This window comes from Ischnura elegans, chromosome 7 (assembly GCF_921293095.1).
Source record: "Ischnura elegans chromosome 7, ioIscEleg1.1, whole genome shotgun sequence".
Classification (NCBI taxonomy): Eukaryota; Metazoa; Arthropoda; class Insecta; order Odonata; family Coenagrionidae; genus Ischnura; species Ischnura elegans.
In genome coordinates, this window is record NC_060252.1 from 88,166,406 (window position 1) to 88,189,572 (window position 23,167).

General features: G+C 37.6%; 1 protein-coding gene across 1 annotated transcript in view; it reads left to right on the top strand.

Annotated features, from left to right (window-relative positions):
- The window catches only part of LOC124162370 (carbonic anhydrase-related protein 10-like), a 629,252-nt gene that overhangs the window by 587,434 nt on the left and 18,651 nt on the right, over nucleotides 1-23,167 (top strand). Inside the window, exons 6-7 of the mRNA XM_046538883.1 lie at nucleotides 13,359-13,425; nucleotides 15,075-15,229. Coding sequence (XP_046394839.1) covers nucleotides 13,359-13,425; nucleotides 15,075-15,229 — 222 coding nt within the window. The remainder of the gene's footprint in view (nucleotides 1-13,358; nucleotides 13,426-15,074; nucleotides 15,230-23,167) is intronic.

Consider the following 23,167-nt stretch of genomic DNA (forward strand, 5'->3'; position numbering starts at 1 on the left):
CACTGGTAATTTTTCAAAAAAACGCATTGAGTAGGGGAAGAGATTTCGATCTGAATGACATACGAATGTGTATAGAAGAGACGGAGTGCCTCTTAGGGGGTGCTTTGGATGTCCCGGGACGGGGTTGAATGATGAGCCTCGGAGAGGAGAGATATAAATGTTGGGTGCGATGGGGGATGAGGATTGAGAGGGATGTGATTGGTTTCCGGACGCCTCCTCCTCAACCCTCTGCAACCCCATCCCTTCCGCGCAACACAGACCAAGTAGCGTGATCTTGAGGCCAGAGGGAGCAGCTGATTGATGACGTTCCTTGGTCTCGCCGCTGCTTTCGATCTCCCCGCTGCAGAGGGCTAAGTGGTGAGGAATACGAGTCGCTGGCGAAAGGGAGGGAACACAAGCTTGTACACACACTTCGCATGAAGAGATCGCCTTTGGAATCGAAAGAAATAAATCGCTCTTCAGCCTCCTCCTATGCGATATGTTCACCATTCCCTATTTTCCCTTCCCTCTTATTAAAACTCACTTTAGATGCGTACATTCTGGCGACCCGTGAACACTGATCATGTAATTCATTTATCTGCACATTGATGTGATTAATGCCTACAGTTGTGTGTGAAGTAGCAATTTAGTTCTTTTTTCATTTGATAAGCTATAAGATAAGCTTTTTTCATTTGATTTCCTTTTTTAAAGTTGCTTTATTTGTTTCTCAGTATGTTTAATGTTCGTTTTTCTGTTAGAAAATATTCTTTTCCAGTTCATTGTTAAATGATATGTATTATATGAATATATATGGATATGCATATATATGTTAAATGAATTGTATATGTCTATTGGTAGCAGTGCATGTGACCACTTCCTTTTTTTGTTTTCAGATTGGTTTATTACTATGTTAGTTGTACTGCTCACCACTTTATAATTTCTATGTTCCAAAGGAGTTAAAACTCCTAGAGCAATAAATGAGTTAATTATTATTATTATCGTCTGTGCGATTAGATAACATATAGAGGCGACAGAGGTTCGGAAAAGAACTCTGAGCAATGTTGAAGTGCGTTTAAATGAATCAGGTAATTTCCACAAGAATAAATGGAATTAAGATCCATATAATGAATGGCAAATTTATACTCCTCTCAATGTATTTTTCAGTGAAAAGTTTTTTTTCTTCTGAATCACTAAACAAGTATTTTCTATTTTTAGGATCTGGATTTAAACCTCCCTAAGAAACTTTGATTTGGTTTTGCCACACATTCTATTTTAATTTTAATCCATGCCCAATCGATATAGGTACATTGAAGTAATTATAAGAAATTAATGAAAGTTGTAATATTAGTTGAAGACTGATGCAGAAATGAATTTGATTTTACTTATGATAATGATATGTCTAAGTGTTGCGCAACATAAAATCATACATCTTAATGAAAAACTTACTTTCCCAGCATTTCGAAGGAAAACGACAGAAGTAGTAACCTAATTATACCATAATGGACTTAAATGTACCATTAGTCTAACAAGAGCAAGAGTTTAAAATCATATTTCGTAAAACTAACGTGGTTGCAGTTGGAAATTTTTGACATAAATGCAGCGAAATGCGCGTGTGTACAATATAAAATAATTTTCTCAGCAATTTTTCGGATGTAAAATTTTTGTTTTAGATTTATAAGCATACATTACTTAACTCTACGTGTTCTTTACTAATTTATATGCAACGAACAGAAGTAAAACATAACCGGTTGATTGGAAGAGTTGGGCCCCAAGGAAGTTTAGCATTATTAATTAAATTCTTTACGGGAACCTATGGATATTTTGCTGTTTTCAATTTTTTTACTACCCTGACACTGGTAGTCATCAAATCATAAATCTAGATCTGAAATTCTGCATCTTCACGAGTTGCACCCGCGGCTATGAAATTATGAATTGTTTAACGTCAATACATTTAATTGTAGGACGATATTATTTATTAGTTAAATTTATGTAGTCCGCAGGCGACCGATCTGCATTACTTATTCTGGATTAAAACAATGAGTTGAATATTCCTCGATCAGCGGTAAATAGATCCATGTATTGCTAGTAGTGCGTAGTAATTACATGCTGTTAATAACAGTCGCCAAATTAGAAGCGCAGTGACCTCACATTATCCACTGAAAGTAAGATTAGTGCGATATTTTCGTAAAGAAGAAAAGAATTGCCATGTTCCGCAGTCGAATTTATTTTTCCGTGGAAAAAATCGGTTGGGTAAAACGGGAGAGTGCCCGTAAATAATGGTTGATTCTGTGAGTCAACCCTTCTTATTTCTGAGTCGTCATTACGTTTGTACGCGCGAGTTACCGACTTAAGAGTCTTCTCTGCACCGTAAGTTTTGGTGGATGATTACCAGGTACCTTTGTTACGGATTTTTCTATAGCTTTATACTCTATGTCTTGGTTACCACGAAAGGACTATGCTCCAGTGCTACCATGAATGGATTCAGATTAAGTGTGAGCTAGTTTTTAAAGAAGTTAACTTACTTATTATTATGTGAATTTTTTGTGGTAGCAAAAAATGGCTGGTCAATTTTAGATATACTCGATTTAATTCGAGCCCGTCAAGAATTTTGCTTCTGTAGCTTGATTAACATTTTTGAATCAGTCAGTGGTTTAATGGGTGCTTGTTGATGTTCTTGTTAAGTCATTCTACAGAGATTTCCAACCACTCATTATTGTATTTTACCTTAAATGCATACGACATCTACTTTGTAGAATCATCACCAAGAGTCTTCAATCCTTATATTGTCAATTGGTTAAAACTTTCACAGTCCATGGTATTAAGATCCTTATTTTTTTGGGTTTACCCGTATCACAAATTAAAATTCCAACAGTTTCGTCCCCGCTGCTGGAGACTTCATCAGGGCGATGACACTTTTTCTTCGTGCGCGTGAATATATATTCTCAGGAAGGTTGGGGTGGGGGAAGGGTGGGGGGTAGGTTTGGGAATGCTTTCGAGAATGATTTGGCGATTATTGGAAGCCAGGATGTGCTGATGTGTTGTCCTTGGTCTCTGTTGAAATTATCCCGGTGTTTTCTTATCTCCAGGGCCTCCCTTATTATTCTGGTTTTGAAGTGTCTTTCTTTCGCCAAGACTTCTACGTTGGTAGCCTCGATGTCATTCCCTGTTGCGGCGTGTTCTGCGACGGCTGATTTTTCGGTGTGGCCCAGTCGAATGGCGGCGGCATGCTCCTTCATTCTTGTCCGTATCGTTCTGCCCGTCTCGCCCACATACACTTTACCGCATGTCTGGCAGTTGATTTTATATACACCTTCGGTTTCGAACAGGTCTTTTCCTTTGACATTCCGGATGATATCTTTAATTCGCCTACGTGGTTTGAATATTGTTTTAATGTCATATTTTTCTAAAATCCTGACTATCCTATCTGTAGCCCCCTTGATATAAGGCAGGTATGCTCTTTTTCCGTTGTCATTTTCGTCTGCGTTTACGGGCCGAGGAGAGGAATTTGGTTTTTTGTTGATGGTCCTTTCTACTTCTCTTTTCTCGTATCTATTGTTAACTAATATATCTTTTAACTGAATGAGTTCCTCTTTCTTATGGTCTTTATCGGTCAACTGAATAAATCGGCGAATCATTGTTGCCATTACCCCTTTTATTTGTGATGGCCCCAGGGATCCATCTTCTCTTCTGATGACGAGGACGTCGAGGAAGGGTGACTTCCCGTCGCATTCTTCTTCTCTCGTAAATTGGATGGCGTCGTCTATGGAATTCAAGTATTTGTGGAATTCTATTAACTTGTCCCTACCATGTTTCCATATCAAAAATGTGTCGTCCACGTATCTAAGCCACATTGGTGGTTTGGGGGTTGCATTTTCCAACGCAGTCTTCTCAAAATGGTCCATATATATATTAGCAACTGCGGAAGAGATGGGAGATCCCATCGGAGATCCTTCTATCTGTTTGTAGAACTCTTCCTTCCACTTGAAAAACGTATTCTGTAAACATATCTCGGCTAAGGTAGTGATGTTGGCGTCGAATTTCTCCCTGATGACGCCGATGGCTTTCTCAGTGGGTATTTTGGTGAACAAAGATACTATATCAAAGCTAACTAAGATATCGCCGGTTTCCAATTTTACCTCCTTTACCCCCACCCTTCCCATTTGTTGTTGGTATTTTATCATTGTTACTGTATTAAGCAATAGGTATCGATTAAGGGTGGATTATCGATTAATAGGTAGTCTTAAGGATGTTAAAATTTTAATTGTTACTGATCTACAAACATGTGGGCCAAAGTTGTCGTATGGCAAGAGGAAGTGGGCGGCTAACGCAGGTGACGTTCTGCCAATCATTGTCTCCCGTGTACTCCTCACACCCTCACCTTTCTACACAATGTTATCACTTGAGAGTAAATCGTCAGGAATACCTGGGAATAAACTTTTTTTGCTGTGCCCTCAAAAACAATTATCGATCAATGTCTCACAATGTGTCGCGTGAACTGCTCCTACCCTTTTCATCCACACTCCCTCAATCGAATTCCTAATGGCGCTGCCCTATCAATTCCAAACTTCCCAATATTTCTCCCAGTTGTCTGATGTGAATGTTGCCGGCGTCGACCCTGCAGCGCTTTTATCGTATCCAGGACGACCGCAATTTTTCCACCATTCCGATGACCCTTTAGCCTGTGGAGGTTAATGATGAGACCAATAGCGGTCGCCATTCTCTCTTACGTACGGATCGAGCATTGATAGAAATGCTTGTGTTCCCCGGAATCGGGTTCTCCATCCTCAGGAGAATAATTCCTCCCATTACATTTACGAAGCATCTAGACGTACGCGGGCTGTAACAGCACCTATTCCTAGAAAGACTTTTACAGTGTATTTTATATGCCTGATTGGCATCAATTTTAGTGTCATAAAGCTTTCTCGTGTAAACTATTGCAATAATTGTACTTGTAATTATGATTTATAATTTGTTCTATGGATTTTACCCATAATATGTGCACTTCGGGTGACTCCGTATAGTTAACACCGTCGCTAGTCCCGGTATACCCAAATAAAAGTCTTTCAAGTGCTGTTAAACTTATGTTAGCCATGGCATGATGTACCCTAAGACTGATGACAGCTGTTACACAATTCTGAATCACTCAGGATCCTAGCTTTTTCCAGTCATGCGCCTAATTGAATGATATCATGGTCCATTTTGAAATGAAAGCGTTGGAGTGAACGAGGACAATTAACATCCACTTCATCAATTCCATGAACGTGGCAATACGTTTCTTTAATAGTTTGTTATCATCGACTGATTTGAAGGAATGATTAGGCAGCATTTTTGAAATTCTTGCGTACGCTTGCCATATTTATCACCGTGATCCTATAATTTGCGTGCAAAAGTATAGACCTGATACCCTTTGGACCTTTTACACTGATGTTTTCTTTTGTGTGAAGTGTGAGGCATATCATTATGACTCAGTTTTTATACACTTAAGCCTGTTGAGGAACTTGATCAATTCCCATTGATACAAAGCTCTAAGAGTGTTAGATTGTTGTAATGTGTATTTATCACACATAAGTGGTATCATTTGAATTATATCATCCAAGTAGTTAGTTTGAGTGACCAAACAGCTCCCGTGTGCAAAATATTCTATATGTCTGTCAAAAATAAGTCATTAAGGTATATTATTTGCTTAATGAACCTTGAGAGAGAAATACACATAATGGAAGAAAGTCCTCGTTCCAAAATAGCTGCTTAATATGTTGACTAATTTATGTTTCGCAAGAAAGTTCTTACATGATATGAATTAATCTGTTTTGTATTAGATTCGCAATCCGACACTTCAACTTTGGCATTGCAGCAACATATTTTAATTTCTATTTGCTTAATAAGAAACGATTAAAATATTCATCATAATATTGCAGTTATTAAAACTTCTCCTGAGGTTTTAACACGGGTCCCTTCGAGCACCAACCAAGAATTCTGTCCACTCTGCTAACACACTCGTGTTTAGTATGGTTTTACAACATGATGAGCAAGAGAGCATAAAAAGAACAACATAATATGTATTCAAATTGCGTATGAAAAACTTCATATATTTGTAAAGGCTTTAAAATTACTTTATAGCCTCTCCATAAACTTTCATCAAACATATGTCCTACAAGATAGCATTTACCAAGAATTAATTACACTGCCAGTCTTAATGATGTCGTTGTTTTAATTGTTACTGATCTACAGTCATGTAGGCCAAAGTTGTTCCATGGCAGAAGGAAGGGGGTGGACAACCCTAATGACGTCAGGTGCCTTTCTGCCAATCGTTGTCTCCCGTTTTTTCCTCACACCCTCATCTTTCTACACTTTAGAGTGAATCGTCAGAAATGCCTGGGAATAACCTTTTTTTGCTGTTCCCTCAAAAATAATTATATATACTCTTCCCCCTTAAGGATGTATTTAATGCCTTTCTTTGGAGTTAACTTTAGTCCATCTCTTTCGTATGCTTTCTCAATTATGACATCGCAGCCTTTCAACCCTTCTACCTGTAATGGGCCACCTCTCGCTGGCTCCTATGGTACAGGAATCTCCAAACGTTTCATCCCAATAATTTAATGACAATTGAACATCACTTTAAAGGCCAGCTACACAATAGAGACACAAACAAGATGAATACAAATCATGGATAATGTATTTTATATTTTTTTATTCCCATACCACCGAAATCAGCTCATATTGGCCTTTTACATCGGGGTTTTCATTATGATAAAAATTGCACGTGCATGGAAAAAAATACAATGGATGGGAGAACCTACCCATGCGGGACTCAAACCCATGACCTCTTTATCAGTGGCGCCGACTCCATGGGGCCTGAGGGGGCCCGAGCCCCCTCAAAGATTCGTTTGGGGGGGCGGAGCCCCCTCAATATTTCAAGAAAATAATGAAGTTATATTATGCTTTGTGAAATCACAAAAATATATTGGTAATTTTTATTTCCCATGTTTGACGATAGTTACCTTTTAAAATAAATTCAACAATGTGTTAAAACAAATAATTATAAGGTGAAGCAGGTTGACTGAATCAGGTGGTGTGAATCATGATAGTGTTTCGGTGCTGCGACACACTTTGAATTTAACCTCTTCCCGGGGCAAGACCTCGGATATGGGCCCCCCAATATTTTTTATAAGTCGGCGCCCCTGCTCTTGATTGGCAAGTTAGGACATCACTCCGACGCCACCTAAGCAGGCAAATTTAGCCAGGTCGATTATTATATTTTAACAGGTTTATATACTAAGTATTCATAACTTAAGCGGTGGAAATGGCAAAAATGCTTCCGCATTCGTAAATTTCTGTAATTATTTCCTTAGGCAAAATGAATTTTGTTACGTGCATACACATTTCACGCCTCCGGTGATATGCAATACCTTCACACCCTTTTAACCTTTAATTTCCCATGCGTGGGTACGCCTGGAGCGGGAACATATTCCAGAGCCAAGTGATTCCAAATAACACATCTCATGAGCATTAAATTGCCACTTTATAGCGACGATATCAGCGGAAAGAATGTGCAATTATACGGCTGCCGAACCTGTAAAGTCGTGTTTTATTGTAATGAATGCTAGTCACGGTAAATAATCGCTGCGACCGTAATTTGTTTCCGAAATGAAGTCCCGAACCGCCGTAATTTTAGAAATTGGGTATAATCTAGTCTGATTTCCAGTATTGATTTTGCCAAGTGACCACAATTAGCCACACGACGCGCGCCCTTAATGCTTTGTCGCGATTGAAATATTCGCTCTCCCTCTATAATTTGGTGCGTCCCAGTCTGACGCGTATTCCCAGTTCTTGCTCATGAATGTTGCATGATAATGCTCTCCACCACAAAGTGTGAGGTGAGCCGTATTCGGGCTAAAACTAATGCACATTGTATTCCCACGGATACAACTATTAAAAGGCGATAAAACCGGAGATCGTGCGAATAGGATTATGCTACTAAATTGTCAAACATAAAATTATCGTTATGGAGGAAATAAAACTGGTGAAATCAAAGAATTAACTTTGGGATGCATTCGCAAAAATAAGTATACATTGAAAATGTAAGTTGAAAAAAAAGTAATATTTTAATACGGGTGTTTTTTTGGATTGTACGCCTACTTGAGGAAATAGTGCAAAAAATATTAGTATTTAGTTTTGCAAAAATTACTTTATTTGAAGATATTTTTACCACCTAAGATATCTAAACCAACCTTCATCAAGGCCTTAAATCCTGTGAAACAAAAGAGTCAAAATAATAATCAAACTAATTAAAAATTTCTTACCCTTATATTTATTATAGATGTAAGTAAACGCACGTGTTCTTTTTATGCGAGGAAAAGTTTAAATATTGGTTAAAACAACCCAAATTATCTCCTATTATATTGAAGTGTAGGCTAAATTTAATCTTCTCTTTATGTACTACTGTAAGTCATTTCATGTGTATTTTTTTATTTCTGCCGCTAAGCCAAACAACTCGTTTGGCATTTTTAGAGGGAAACACAGTTCGTTCTCTTTCAAGTGCCTTATTTGGTTACCTAATTTGTCATTCGGTTCACATGAAGGTTTCTAATTTGAAAAAGGTAATTATGTTTCTTGAGATTAGTTGGATAAACACCAAGGGGAGAGCGTAAAATGAATAGTTCAAGTTCTTGTTTCCTTTTAACTCATAGAACATCAGTAATTCGTCAAAATATAATATTTTTTACAAACATGTAAGAAGAGCTGCTCGTAAGATGTGGACACTATTACATCCAATTTAAATATCGGCTTTCTGAGTTATTTCAATAATTCTCGGGTATTTATCATGTTGATTCCAGCTCTCCACGAATTTGTCATTTACTTTTACCTAAAAATTTCTCTTCATTTCGTGAAAGACCTATAAACGGTACCGTTTTCCTCCAACCATATTTCAGTTATAATTAACGCTCTCCAAACGTTCAGCTCCGTAATGATGCGTATTTATATCTAAATATCGTCATTTCGACACTTTTTTTCTCCAATTCATCCTTTCACCTCGATTATGCATGCCTTCTTTTCACTCGAAAGCTTTCAGGTACCATCGCAACAATGCATCGTACAATCATGCCGTGATGACGATGGACAAGTCGTTCGTCGAAACGTCAGATGAGATGGAGTTAGAGAACCTGACCCGGTTGAATACCCGAATAACCTTCCACGAATACATCGCATAATTTTTAGGATCAGTCCTTGCATATTTATAATCTATTTCAAGTGCCTTATCAGGTAACCTAATTTGTCATTCGGTTCACCTGAAGGCTATATGTTTCCAATTTTTGTTGAAAAAGGGAATTATATTTTTGAGAAAGGTTGGATAAACACCTAGGGGAGAGCGTAAAATGAATAATTCAAGTTCTTGATACGCATCATTTTGGAGTTAAAAGTTTGGAGATGGAGTCGTAATTATATCTAGTGTTGAAAATTATACGCTGCTTTGATACTAATCGACGACTAAAGGTTATGTTATAGAAAGCAAAGTTGTTATTTTCCCTAACTTAAAATGGAATTCTACAAAGCTGATGCAATAATTCAGTGCATCGCTCTCATTGCTTTGCGAGTTATTTGAACGAAATCCCTATTAGGCGTAACAGTTTCCATTCCATCCCAAACTTAACACTGCAGCTCCCTCCTTTGCCAGTCTAGATATCATCTTTCCACGCATTCCTCATGCCCTGGACAAACCTTTGGCACAATTCCTTCTGGCTTTCCTTCTCACCCTCCCATTACCATGCCATTCATAAAATAAATCAAATATAATTATTAGATGATATAGATAACGTTAGAGAAGTAGTCTGCAGATTTAATTGAAAGCTTATGTTCCCAAACCAAATGTTGAAGCATGTAAACACTCTTATAACTATTTAGCGCCAAACATTGTCAATAAAGTATTTCAATAATTACATTTTTGTAATAGTCAAGCCGAGCTCCTTTATAAATTGAGAGGCTGGTTGTTTCGTCACAAGAACGTTAAAATTTCTCTTTGAGATTGATTTTCCTCAACAATGATGCCACTGACAATGTTTATTGCTTATGGTCTTTTATTTTTCTACAAATTTTATTTAGTGAAAATTTGTCTTTAATAATAACTTCCTGTTATTGTATTCTCATTGTGTTTTTCAGTGGTTTTTTGTTCACATACTTTTCATTCATTTCACAAATGTTACTATGATGAATCATGAGCTGCTTTTGCTTTAAATTAGTTTGAAAAAGGCTCTGTTGACCATTGCCCCACTTTTATTGAATGGCAACCCCTGCAATAGATTCTATCTTCTGAAGTACCTAATTTTATTGATTATAAATGTATCTAGGTGTAAGGTTTTGGGAACTGAAATAAATATGCGTATTATTATTATAATTATTTAAGATGTTGTTTTTCCGCGTACAATGAGGGACCACAGCACTTCGATAGCTCTAGGACAGCCTGACTCGGGCAAGACAAAATAGGATTTACATGTGTAATTATTAATAACTTGATATATTTGTAAATATAGTAGAGTATTTGATTTAATTAGGAATTTGAAAAGGTAATGTATTACCGATCGAAGGGAAGAATTTATATTAAATCATTTTGGAATTTTCAATTAGAATAATTTGTGCGCTCGTGTCCCTCCTTTACCAGCATAGATATCATCTCTCCACGCATGCCTCCCATCCCTTTATAATCCTTTGCCACAATTCCTTCCGCCTTTCCTCCCCCCCGCCATTCCTTTTCCACGTGCACACCATCAAACGCACCCTTTTGCTAAACTTCAACCCCCTCCCTCCCTAACGCCCCTTCCTCCTCCCCGCAAAACCGAGTTCTTCAGTGCGGAAAGCGTTTGCCAATGACAGATTTCGTAACTAGCTCGCATCAACTCGCTTTCTTCTTCCTCCCTTCCTCTCTCTCATCATCTCCTCAGCTTCCGCATATATCCGAAACATCCCTTTCCCTTCTCTGCACACGCGTCTTTTCCACTTACTGCGTGGACGTTGGTGGGCGCTCTGAGGCATTGAAGAGAGAGTTGGATTCAGGATCAAATTCGGGGTTCATGACCTGGATTCGTGGATTATGGTATACAATCGTAATAAGTTAATTACTAGACATGCAGAGCCAATTTTACCTTCTCCGAGTTGGACTGACCAAGAGCTATCGCAAGTATTATGGTCCCTTATCGTACGTGGAAAAAACGATTACGTGCTTACTTGCGATAACTCTACGATATCCTGACTAGGACTACGTAAAACAGGCTCTGCATGTGCGGTTAATAACTTATTCTACTTGCAAAGGCTCACTGCCTGCATGAATTTTTTTGTCATGCGTAAATTGTACGTGAAACATATTTCACGCAATTTTTTTCAATTACTAACTAGTAGTTTTATTTCCATGGTAACATGCTCGTGTCCTTCGCACTCTCCTAGTTTTTAGTCTGACCTTGTGTCGTTGTCCTGAGTGATTGGCCTGAGCCCGACGAGCGAGCGCATTTCTGATTAAGGCTAGGACGAATGCTGCTTATCATTTGACACAATACTTTAAATTTGATGCCGTTACATAGGCCAGTGTTACTATTTTTTAAGACCACTTACGTTAGTATAATGTAACGTGGGTCCCGTTGGTAGATCGGATAATGTCGAGGAGTTATTCCAGTTCCCGCCAGGTGTTTTGTAACATGTGATATGTCAGACTAACCACAGCAGCTTGTATCCTAGCCTTCAGTCCGTTGACGTCAGCAACTAATATGGTTAAGGGTCTGACATCCATATAGCTATTTAAATTTAAATTATTACGTCAAACGGTTAATCTGCAAGACTTTATGCTCACCCTGGGCAAGACTTTATGCTCAATCAGTATAATCAATTATTAACTATACATGCAGAAGCACTTTTACCTTGCCCGTGTCAAACTATCCCAGAGCTATCGCAATCCCCTATTGTATTTGGAAGAAAATGGCATTTAAAATCCAATGCTTCTGCAGTTTATTTCCCATTTATTTATATTTATTAGCAGTATTATTATCTGATGTTCTCCCGAGTACAATCTTCGTAGGGAGAGCTACGCTCTGCGATAAATACAACTCAAACTTCTCTCTTTTTTTGGGGAATTTTTATTCTTTTTACAGTTATATTCCATTTTATCAACCCATCTTATTAACTAGCCGACGGTCAGTACAAAATATTTATACGAAGGGTTTTTTTCAATTAAACATAAATATTTCATATGACCTCCTCAATAAAGTTTGGTATTGTTTCCTCGTTCCCTCTTATCGAATTCAGCAGAGTATTGGAAGCCATTCTCCAAACTGTTGATCCATATCTTAGAGTACTTTTTACTCTTGTGTTGTGGATCCAAAGCTGGGGGCACATTATCTTTTAGCAGATGCCACCTGCTTCTTAGATCATTCCTATTTCTTTTCTTCGGGTATTTATATAATGTATCTGTTGCCTTTCTCAGTCTCTGTCGTGCACCTACGGGCGTCACGACGCGTGGTTGACGTAAATTTGTTCGTCGTCCTGTACTCATAACTGCTTTGACACTTTTACACTGAGCGTTGGAACAGACTGAGTTGTAGCTTTTACAGTCGTGACATAGAATCTGGGCACGGATGTTCCGTTTGGACTCATTACTGCGCACGTAACTGAATTTGCGGGCACCTACTACCAAGGGTGAACGGCAGAAATGTCACTGCGCTCGTAACCAAGCTTCCCAGGGCCGGAAGGCTAATTAGGTCCCATTAAATTAATCAACTGCTTTTTCAAATGGGATTGCCGCGTTACTCAGTTATTTTTTTGTTTTCGTTTTGCGGCTTGAAGAGAGCATTGGCGTCCATTTTATAATCAACAACAGCTTTTCTTTTTGGCTTACACGTAATTAGGTCCCATTAAACTAATCAACTGCTCTCAAATGGGATTATTAAAGTGAGAATATATATTTTTTTATCCAGAGAGAGATAAATGGTGTTCGTTTTTATCTATCAACAACAGCGGTGTGGAATCGTGCATTAAGCCTTTTTTCTCATGTTTTATTCATGAGCTTACCCTTAATTTAATTTTTTTTCCTTTCGATTGTATAGAAATATTCAAACGTGTGGGAGTTATGGAATTATTTTCACCTTACCTCTGAAAATGTAATTTGTCTGTGCTAAAATAATCCATGCCATAATATTGAAAAACACCTGCACTATGGCATTAATCTGAGCGCAGTAGCATCATAGATATAAGTCCTCTTTTTGACATAGAAAACTGGTTTTATGATCGCTGAATATATGTTTGTGAAATATTTGTCTCTCATTTGTATCCCTTTTCGGATTCATCTATTATGTTAATTGAAATATTCAAGTCATAACTTTTCATTGACATTCTTATTACAGTTGGGAGACTTATCGAATCCAGAACTCCGACTTCTGACGGATCAACTTGAAAGGATAAGATTTGGAGGTAAGCAGTGAATTGCATTTCAATCAAAATTAAGTGTTTGAGGGGAAGTAGATGTAAACGGGCAGTAGTTAAATTATACATGCTTGCGTAAAATTACATATGGTGTATAAAAACACGTTTGGAAGTAATTCACACGAGCAATATTAATAAAAACTTCCTATGTATAGATGGGCACACAATAACCCACAGTTAGACGGTGAGAACTAAAAATTATTAAAATAAGATGGAGGTTAACCCTTTTTAACCCGGTGCTACTTCTAAGCAACATCAAATCAGAACGCCCGCCGTCAAAAATTGTTTCCTTTTCATCTCTACTAAAGATAGGGCTGAACAAAGAACAGTTTTGTTGTAGAAATAAATGTTCCAATATGTGGCTGCCACAATATTTATGCATACTTTAATCATGTGCACATTTTTCAGAGTAATTTCTTCGAATTCTATTTTTCTTAGCAGAAGCACTTGGTTAGAAGGGATTACGGGGGATGTTTTTGCTCTAATCTTCGATGGGACGTTACTTTTGCCAATTCATTCCCCACCCTAATTTGAATGAAATAACTTATCATTCCAGATCCCCCAGGTACATAATAAAAACCGAGTATCACACATGCCCAGCTAATATCCTTTTCAGTTAATTTTAAAATAGGAGAGTATCGTAACCTAAAAATTTTCATAGGCAAAGCACTATGACGCCTCGTTGGACGACGACGAAATGTCATATACAAGCGGTGCTTACTCATCGCCATGTATCTCTTTATGTGTTTATGATGCATGTACCTACATTTTGATATGCAGTGTAATAATGTTATTCCTCCTTTTTAATTTTAATGCAAGATATTTTTATGAACTTCCTTTTTTACGTGATGAGGTTGACTCCGCATACTCTGAACAATGTATGTATCCAGTGAAATAAATCAATTTCTTTTTGTTGACCTGAATTATTTAAGGATGATTAACATCTCGCGGTATAGATCTGGGAATGAAATGCAAAATTCTTTGCCAACATTTCAATTTATTTCTTATGCATTCTTTGAGACGTAACTATGATATTGCATTAGCTCAGTTACAATCAGTAAACAAATGTGTGTAAATAAATTAGGTGTGTCAAAATTACCTTGTCTCTTCTTTTTCATTCTTGCATTGAATGGAATTCTTTACCTATCTTTTATTTTATAATTCTAGTATAATACTGTAATTATTTTATTCATGCCTTCATCTTTCATTTCAATGTAACCATTATCATCCAAATCCCTGAATAAGACATGAGAAATATATAGAAACATTGGAAAACAATTTTGCACATCATTCTTAGACCTATACTCCGAGGCGTTAATCACCAATAAATGAAAATTTCATATTTTTATGTTTTTAAGGAAAATACTTTGCCCATAAATTTTTTCGGTCTTGCTCACTTTTGGATCGAAATGCAAAAGATTAAAGTTAATCCCATAAGATAATGTACTTTATGGTGATGTAATAGTAATAAATTTCCTCTTGGAATCGTTAATAGTAATTATAATTGAATATCATTGCTCTCTTTATAACTTGCTCTCTTTTCATAGTAGGAGGTAGAATACATTAAAACTCATACAATGCCATAAGATTTTTTTAGCTTGATTATTGTGTTGACTAAGTTATGTTTTGCCCACTAGGTGCGGAGTCGGAGGTGAGGAGGCTGTCAGTGCGCGGCCTCTTGCCCGAGACGGATTTCTACATGACGTACGACGGCTCGACGACCGCCCCAGCATGCCACGAGACCGTCACGTGGGTCGTCTTAAATAAACCGATATACATCACCAAGCAACAGGTAGGAATAGCAGTGCCCCCGAGCAGTGTCATTTTTCGCATGTGACGAACTAACTGCTCCCCGGCCACCGGCCATAATGCGCCCGTGATGCCCTTCATCCCGACCGGATAATATCTCTGCCACGGCGGCGTTTCGTGTCGGATCGTCTGGAAAAGATTTGTCATGCCGGCGTACGTGATTTATTCTCGCGAGCTCGCGCTCCTTTTCGTGTTCTTAAGAGTGTCGATCGTACCCTAAAGATCGATAATTTCCGTCATACCAAATGTATTTTGGGAAGTTAAGAGCAGATGATATTTCTTCTGGTTTTCGTTCAGTATTTCATATTTATTTGTGGTCAAGGAAAATACTTTACTCATCATTTTTGACATTCTTGCCCAATTTTAAATCTAAATTAAAAAAGATTAGAGATCATCCCAGTTATAGTGTATTCAATGGTGATATAACAACCCTAAATTTTCTCGTGGACTTGTAAATCGTAATGATAGAATTCCTCTGAACGGTAGCATGTATAGCGTACCAATCTGATTAACATCAGCTCTTCCAATGAAATGGAAACTATATTAACAACCTCGTTTATAGTACTGCATTTATGTGACTGGATAGATACAAACATTATTACCCGATGGAGCTATCAGGTGTATTATTTACTATCATCACAGACTTTTATGCGAATTGTGTAGTATTTCCTGTGACGTAAAATGATGGCTGTTAGTTGTTTGGGCACATTACTGATGTTTTGTTTAACCTTGTTTAGCTTTATCATATTTTAAGTGTGTTCTAGGGTCTTCACAATTTTTTATTCGCTAAATGTCCCCAATTTCCTTTGAATTTACCTATTAATGTCTCTTTACTCCTCTTTCTGGAATAATTCTCAGGAGTAAAAGATGACAATTGTCTTCAAACGTTCATGCATCGAGATGGCTAATTTTATCCACCAATTGTTTTTGATTTCACCCCCTTCTGAATTTGAGATCGGTATTTTTCATTTTTTTAGGTGTGGTTTATGGTTTCTGTTTGATTTTAAATAATTTAAACTCATAGAGAATTCTATAAATTTCTTTCCAAAATTATAAAATGGTGAAGAAATACTGTACAAATGAACAATTTTCAATTGCCGTGTCATATTGAAAGGCATATATATTTAAGGCAATTATTTAATGATTTTGTATGGATTTGATTTTGGCTACTGAAAACTCGTTTCCCAGTAAAGTTTATGCTTTCCATCCAGTCAGTATCTAATTAATGTTATGTATTTGACCATTCATTCCTTTTAAATATAATCACATCCTTACGTTACGTGATTTTTGGGACTTATTTTTTCAATGAGAGATATATTTCCTGACTTTTTTTAAGATGTCTTTAGTTGAGAGAGAAAATTGCATAAAATGCAATTTGAACTTAATTGTTCCATTATTTACTATTTTTTAATATGCAACGACCCAATAATTACCCCTCGAAATTGGCAAAATACGTAAGATTTTGTAATTAAGCATAGCTGCGTTAACAAGTTGCTCCCTTGAGTAATCAGCTTTGAATATTCAATGCATAATGAATATGACTAGTTTAACGCAAATATGTTGAAGGCTTTTGTGCGTTGCATTACAATGCGAATAAAACAAGAACTGGCTTTTGATTTACACAATTACGTTGAGAATGAAGCTTTATCGTTGTTTCACTGCGTTATGTTTTATCTCAAACCCATTCATATCCTCTTCAATTAACTAGAGATTTAATGCATATATTTATGCTTAAGCAACGAATTTCGCACTTTTGTGAGAGAAATTATTTTTTCCAAGAGATTATGTTTAATAGGCTGATTAGCAGTCTTTTCGAGTTTTTTTTCTACGGATCTGTCGTATTCGGAACGAATTGCTAAGTATAATTTTCGGAACGAATAAATTGCTAAGCATAAGTTTTTGTATCTTAAAATGTAGAGTTTAGTTGATAAGGCTTAGATTATTGTGGGCTGAAGATGCAAACAGTAAGGCTAGGTTATCTTGATGTAGGTTCGATGTATTCTCATCGCATTTTCTGATATTTCGTTTCACCACTGAAGAGATGTCGATCGGGTATTCCAATCAAACTCAATAAATATTGGCTCTCAAATAGTCCATCAATCAACTAACTGAATGATATTTGTTCTAGACTACTTTTTAATTTGATTTAACGCTAATGTGACGGATTTAGAATAATTCCCGTTCAATTTTTTTGTATGATTTGGTCGTTAATTATGTATTTAGATCAGATATTCACTTCAAGATTAATAAGAATCACAGCTTTTAGAATGATTTAAATGTCAAAAGTATGCGTTAACTTATATTCCCATATTACTCAATATTGGCAGAAGAATATAATATTAGTGTTTCACCTTATGTTGAAGAAAAGCAAAAAATTAATGATTCGTTTCTGTTATTAATAAAGGGTGGTCCTTGACGAATATCTTCAGTTCTTCTCTTTCTTAGAGATCTTTCCTTTTTTCTTCACGTCCCAAACTTGCTACTCCACTCAAAACTCACGGGCGCAAAGATGCTGCTCCCGTTTGGCAGAAGGGTCTCAAAAGAGCGACGTCTAGTGGCGTCGACGGGAAACAATGAATTCGAGATTTTTCCGAGATCCACCGCCGGGAAAAGAGGAAATGGACAACTTCCTCGATATATATCGGAGACATTGACAGGTCGTTGGTGAGATGAGAGATAAAAACAAGGAAAGACATTTTGGTGCAAGGAAGGAGGAAGCTGGAGTTTGTGAGACAACTATTGTGAGGAGAGCTTTGCTGGGAGGGTGTGACTGCAGCGGCTTATACGTGAGAATATTGAAGTCATGTCACCTAATCTTTTTCTCCGCGACGTCAATTTATCCCAGAATCTCTGGCCAAAAAACAATTTTAAGTTCGCTTGATTTCCTCCCGCTCTCGTGGTGGAAGAACCTACGGTAAAGCCTTTAAATTAGTTTCGTTATTACTTTCCAGTCGTCGTTTTGTTCTTATCCCCTTTCCCTAACCATCGGGCTTATCCGGAATATTTCTTCTTTATCCTCCTTGTCTCGCTACAAATGATTTTCCCCATCCTTCCTCCCTATAGCTTGGAGTTTCCTTCTCGCCTTTCTTCTCCCCTACCTTTCAGGACATCAGATATCCTGCTACATTGTAGTTGTTGCCTCAGCCAAGTTGAGAATGGTAAGATTTCGATTCTTCGTATGGGTGACATTCTAAGTCTAATCATAGTCTTTTCCTCGCAAATTCTGTGTACTTCAAGAAAGTATTGATAACCTTAACCTAAGTTGGAGGTTATGGGTATTAATAAAACGACTTTCTTTACTTATTATGCTTTAATACGTAAGGCTCTTGGTTTTTTACTGTCCCTTATATCATATAAAACTTCTAAATCATTCGCTAAAAACACTTAATTTTATATCGAAGCAACGAAATTCAATTTGAAAAAATATGTACCTACATTTTTCTGGAAAAAAAAATCATTTGCACAGAGGTTTCCAATTTCAGGTCTTTGCTCTCAGTCCAGCTTTGAATCTCTTCAATTTAAAGTAGAGAAAATATATTATCACCGGGATTTGAAAACAAATTTGGCTTTTACTCTGTAGGCATATACATTTTCTGGAAATTTTGTTCTGTCAGATGTTAATGTGACGATGCGATGAAAAAGATTTCCGGGGATATGGACAGAAAGAATAAAAAAAGAAACAGGAGCAGGGTTTATTTTTTTATTATTTTACCTTTTTATTATCTATTTAATCTCAAATAATTTCAAGAAACATCCCTCCTGATAATGTTTGCTGCTGTGTTTTTAATCTCTTTCTTCGTCATGTTTCACCCTTAACTCTAACCTTTCTCCTTCTGTTCTCTCTCCGTGTTCTTTCGTATCTTGTCTTCCGCCCGAACGTGAGAGAGTTACCCATAGGATAGGTCGTGTGTGTGCGAGATCTTATTTCCCATTCCTATCGTCCCTGTAAACTTGTTTCTTTCGAGGGAGGTTTCTTGTTATTTAGTTGAGATTAAATTGATACTTAATAAGAATTTAATATAAAATAAGTTAAAAAATACACGTAGTTTCGGACTCTTCACGTACGTAGTCCCATAAACAGTACTCACCTCATCTACATTATATGGTCCGAAAAATTTCTGGAAAAATCTATGCGTTCCCAAAGTAAAAAAACTTGTTAGAAAAAGCTATAATATTTTCTAAATTGAATTGAAAACATCAATCGTTTTTTGGAAGTGACTCATAGAGGAAAAATTGCAAACCTTATGATTATTGTTTTCAGGCAAGAAGGAATAATATTTTTTATCCTAACGTTCATGTTTGGGGATCGGATTTGTGTGTTGCCTGGAGTTCTGGCTTCCCTGCCAGAGGATCGGGGTTCAATTCCCTTTGGATGTTTTTCAGAGACTACCCGATCCCTCGTTACTCACTGTCACTCGTGTCACCCGAGTCACCTTTGAAGGGTATTCCAAGTACTGAATTCCGTCCGACACAGAGTTAATATTAAATTTCGAGTGTACATCCTTGCAAATGTATAATTTTAGGAGACTTAAATGGTAATTAGAGTTTGATTCCCAAACAGAGGGCCCGAGTTGAAATCCGGACGGTGGTGATTCTTTAGAGAATTATCAATTCCTTGCTTGAGATCTTCGTGTAGGGCACTTCAAGTTCAGAACTCCGTCCCTCGGATGGGACGTCAAGCCGCGATATGTGTAACGCCTGTCTCTAAGAGCAGGCTCATATCGACGCCGGGTTTCTCTCCAAACTTCTTTCCCTCCTCATCACTTAACTGTCCTATCAGTTAATCTTTTCACACCTGCGTCTTTATTCTCTTTCTCATCCTACTTTACCTGTCCCATGTATTTCATTGGAGGTCTTCCTTTTCCTTTCTTGCCATCTACTTATCAAGATGTCTCTTACTTCCCTTGCCCTCCCTATTGCTCAAATTACCCTAGCTGTATCAAACTGATACCATTGCCATGTAATTCATTCGACGTCTTCCTCTTCCATTCTTGCCACCCACTTGTTCCTCGACGATTGTCTTCTTCAGGCCACAATGTATCAAGATGTCTCTTACTTCCCTTACCCTCCCTATTGCTCAAATTACCTTAGCTTTATCAAACTGATACCATTGCCATATAATTCATTCTACGTCTTCCTCTTCCATTCTTGCCACCTACTTGTTCCTCGACGATTGTCTTCTTCAGGCCATAATGTATCAAGATGTCTCTTACTTTCCTTACCCTCCCTATTGCTCAAATTACGCTAGCATTAGGAAATTAGGTCGCCCCTGCAAAATACATGAAGTTATTGCGATTTCTAGACAAAATGAATCTATGGGACATCCTCAAGTCATTCGTCCTTTTGCACTGTCTCCATCTCCTATTGTATCTTCTTGTTCGCCCAAACGTGAGGAAGTTTTCCATAGGTTGGCACGCGTGTGTTTGTGTGTGTGTGCGTGTGTGTTTTTATTTCCCCTTCCCGTCGTCCCCCGCTTCCTCTCTTGCGGCTGCAGATCACGTCCGGCGCTCGGGGAAACTTCGCCGAGCCGAAAGAATTAGATTTGATTGGTTGGGGAAGGGAAGACGCTGGACGGGGAGGATTGCCTTGTTGGGATGGGGTTGTCGGAAGCAGTGTGGGAGGGTGCGGAGTGAGAAGAAGTAATAGGGTGATAGGGAAAGATGGAATGGTATACTAAGCAGTATTGTGATGCATTCGTTATTGATAATGATGATCTTTTTGATTTGGAATGTTTCATTATGTATGAAGATCTTCATCATCACCATCACTCAGTAGCGAATACAGGAAACACTCAAGGGGGGGGAAGATATTTTGAGCTACCTATATTTTAATCTTAATGAAAAATAAATAAGTTACATGCAAAGTTTTAGAAAGTTTTATTCAAACTAATTTTACACATATACAAGACCAGGGGCGCAGCTAGAAGTTAAGGCTGGGGGGTTTAGATGCAACTATTTTGAAACACCGGGGTGTGTTTGGATATGGTATACCCACCAGGATAAGCGGTAGGTGCGAGATGAACAAATTGCGGAATTTTAAGATAGATGGTTCAGAATGGTGATTTTTACGGCTTTCTGAGGGATATTTTATTAATCCTTGCACTATTCTTTTAGTGATATCAATCCAATAAAATAAAATGTATTAAACTTGCCCCCCCTCTGAGTATCCGCCACTGCCATCACTGGTTAATAATCCTAGGATTGCTTTGATGCAGCTCTCCACTCCATGCTCGTTTCAGCTAATCTCTTCACACAAATGTATTTATTCTCTTTCAATTCCTTCTTTGCCTGTTCCATTGGTTTGGTTCGTGGTCTTCCTTTACTGTTCATGTCATCTACTTGTCCGTTGACGATTGTCTTCATTGGACCATCATGTATCAAAATATGGCCTATGCGATTATTCCGTCATCTTTAGATCTTAATGAGATCTAAAGGAGACGGAATGTTACGTGGAAGAAGACGGAACGGGTAATACAGCGAAGATCTTACAGAGGAATATTTTTCTTCTTAGCCAAGTCTTCATGTCATGTGTCTCAACTTAGGCGCCAAGGTTTGAAATTATTGAAAATACGAAGTGCTCCATTTCTTATTTTCCTTGGGATACAACCCTCTCACGATGGACATGGCATGACGATAAATCAAAAAATGACCAATGTAAGATATACTGTAAAGAATTGAACGTGATAAATGTGAACCTCGAGTCACCTTCTAAACCATTTAGGCAGGGTATAAGAGGAAAATTGTCATAAGTAAGGACATCAGGAAGAGAATTGCTTTGGCAAAGGAGGTGTTCATGAATAGGAAAGAGTTGGTGGGGCGGTCGTTTTGTAAGAGTCTATAGAGAAGGATGGAAGGTTGACAAGTACATCAAGAGCGCATATTTTTACGATGCGGAAACGTGGACTCTGAGGAAAGAGGATGAGATGGATGGGGGAGGATGGAGGAGGTGAAGTGTAAGAGGATAGACGTCACGTGAATGAAATACGGGGGAGACCAAGGATTTTTAATTGAGCGATACTCGAGCGGAGTTATGTTAAACGCTATATAAGAGGAAAGAAAATTATTATTAGGTAAAATGAAAGTGAGTAGGGCTTCCTTTGTATTACAGAGTCGAGAAAGGCCGTCATTATCCGTTAAATACTTCATTTTAACATAATATAACCGGATGGTTACTGTTAATAAATTCCGTTTCTATAACTGAAGTAGAATTTTTTTTCATTTTCTTTTAGATCCCATTTTATAAAAGTTGTTTGAATGCATTTGGAGGTTATTATGTGACGGAAACCCATGCAAAATTCCCCATTGCATATGCTAATTTAACAATCACCTATCGCTATCTAAGCGGGCTTTGTCTTGTAAACATGAGGTTTATTTTCTCGAGTTTCATTTGCCATCGCACTTAGCATGCTAATAATCGACCGTCGCAAACCCGTGTTAGGGTTTGACGCAGCTCTCTAATTACTTCTATTATATTTTCATATTTTTCGTACTTTCTTTTCTTTGAAATTTACCTGAAACTCACGGTGTCATGCTTACCTTGTCGTATTCCCCGTCTTTTTATCCTTTAACTTTTGTCTATATCAGACCGTTTCGCCTCATGAAATGATGGGATAAATGTTTTCGTATATTTCTTAATATCAAGACCATCAGAAGACTTGACCTTCTCGTCGATGGGCTATCTCGTTGCTTATTCAGGTCAATCTATTTAGGTAGATCTTCCTTTTCACATATATGTCAGGTAAGCCGAATGATTTTGATGAAGTGAAAATCATCTTGAGTGACTTGAAACAGTGCACATATGAAGTCCCTAATCACATAGATACTTAGGAAAACGTATGTCATTGAAAAACGACAAAGTTTGATATTTCTTTTTCGTAGAGGCTTAATTATATCTATTTGATCCTCCATCATTCATATGTTTC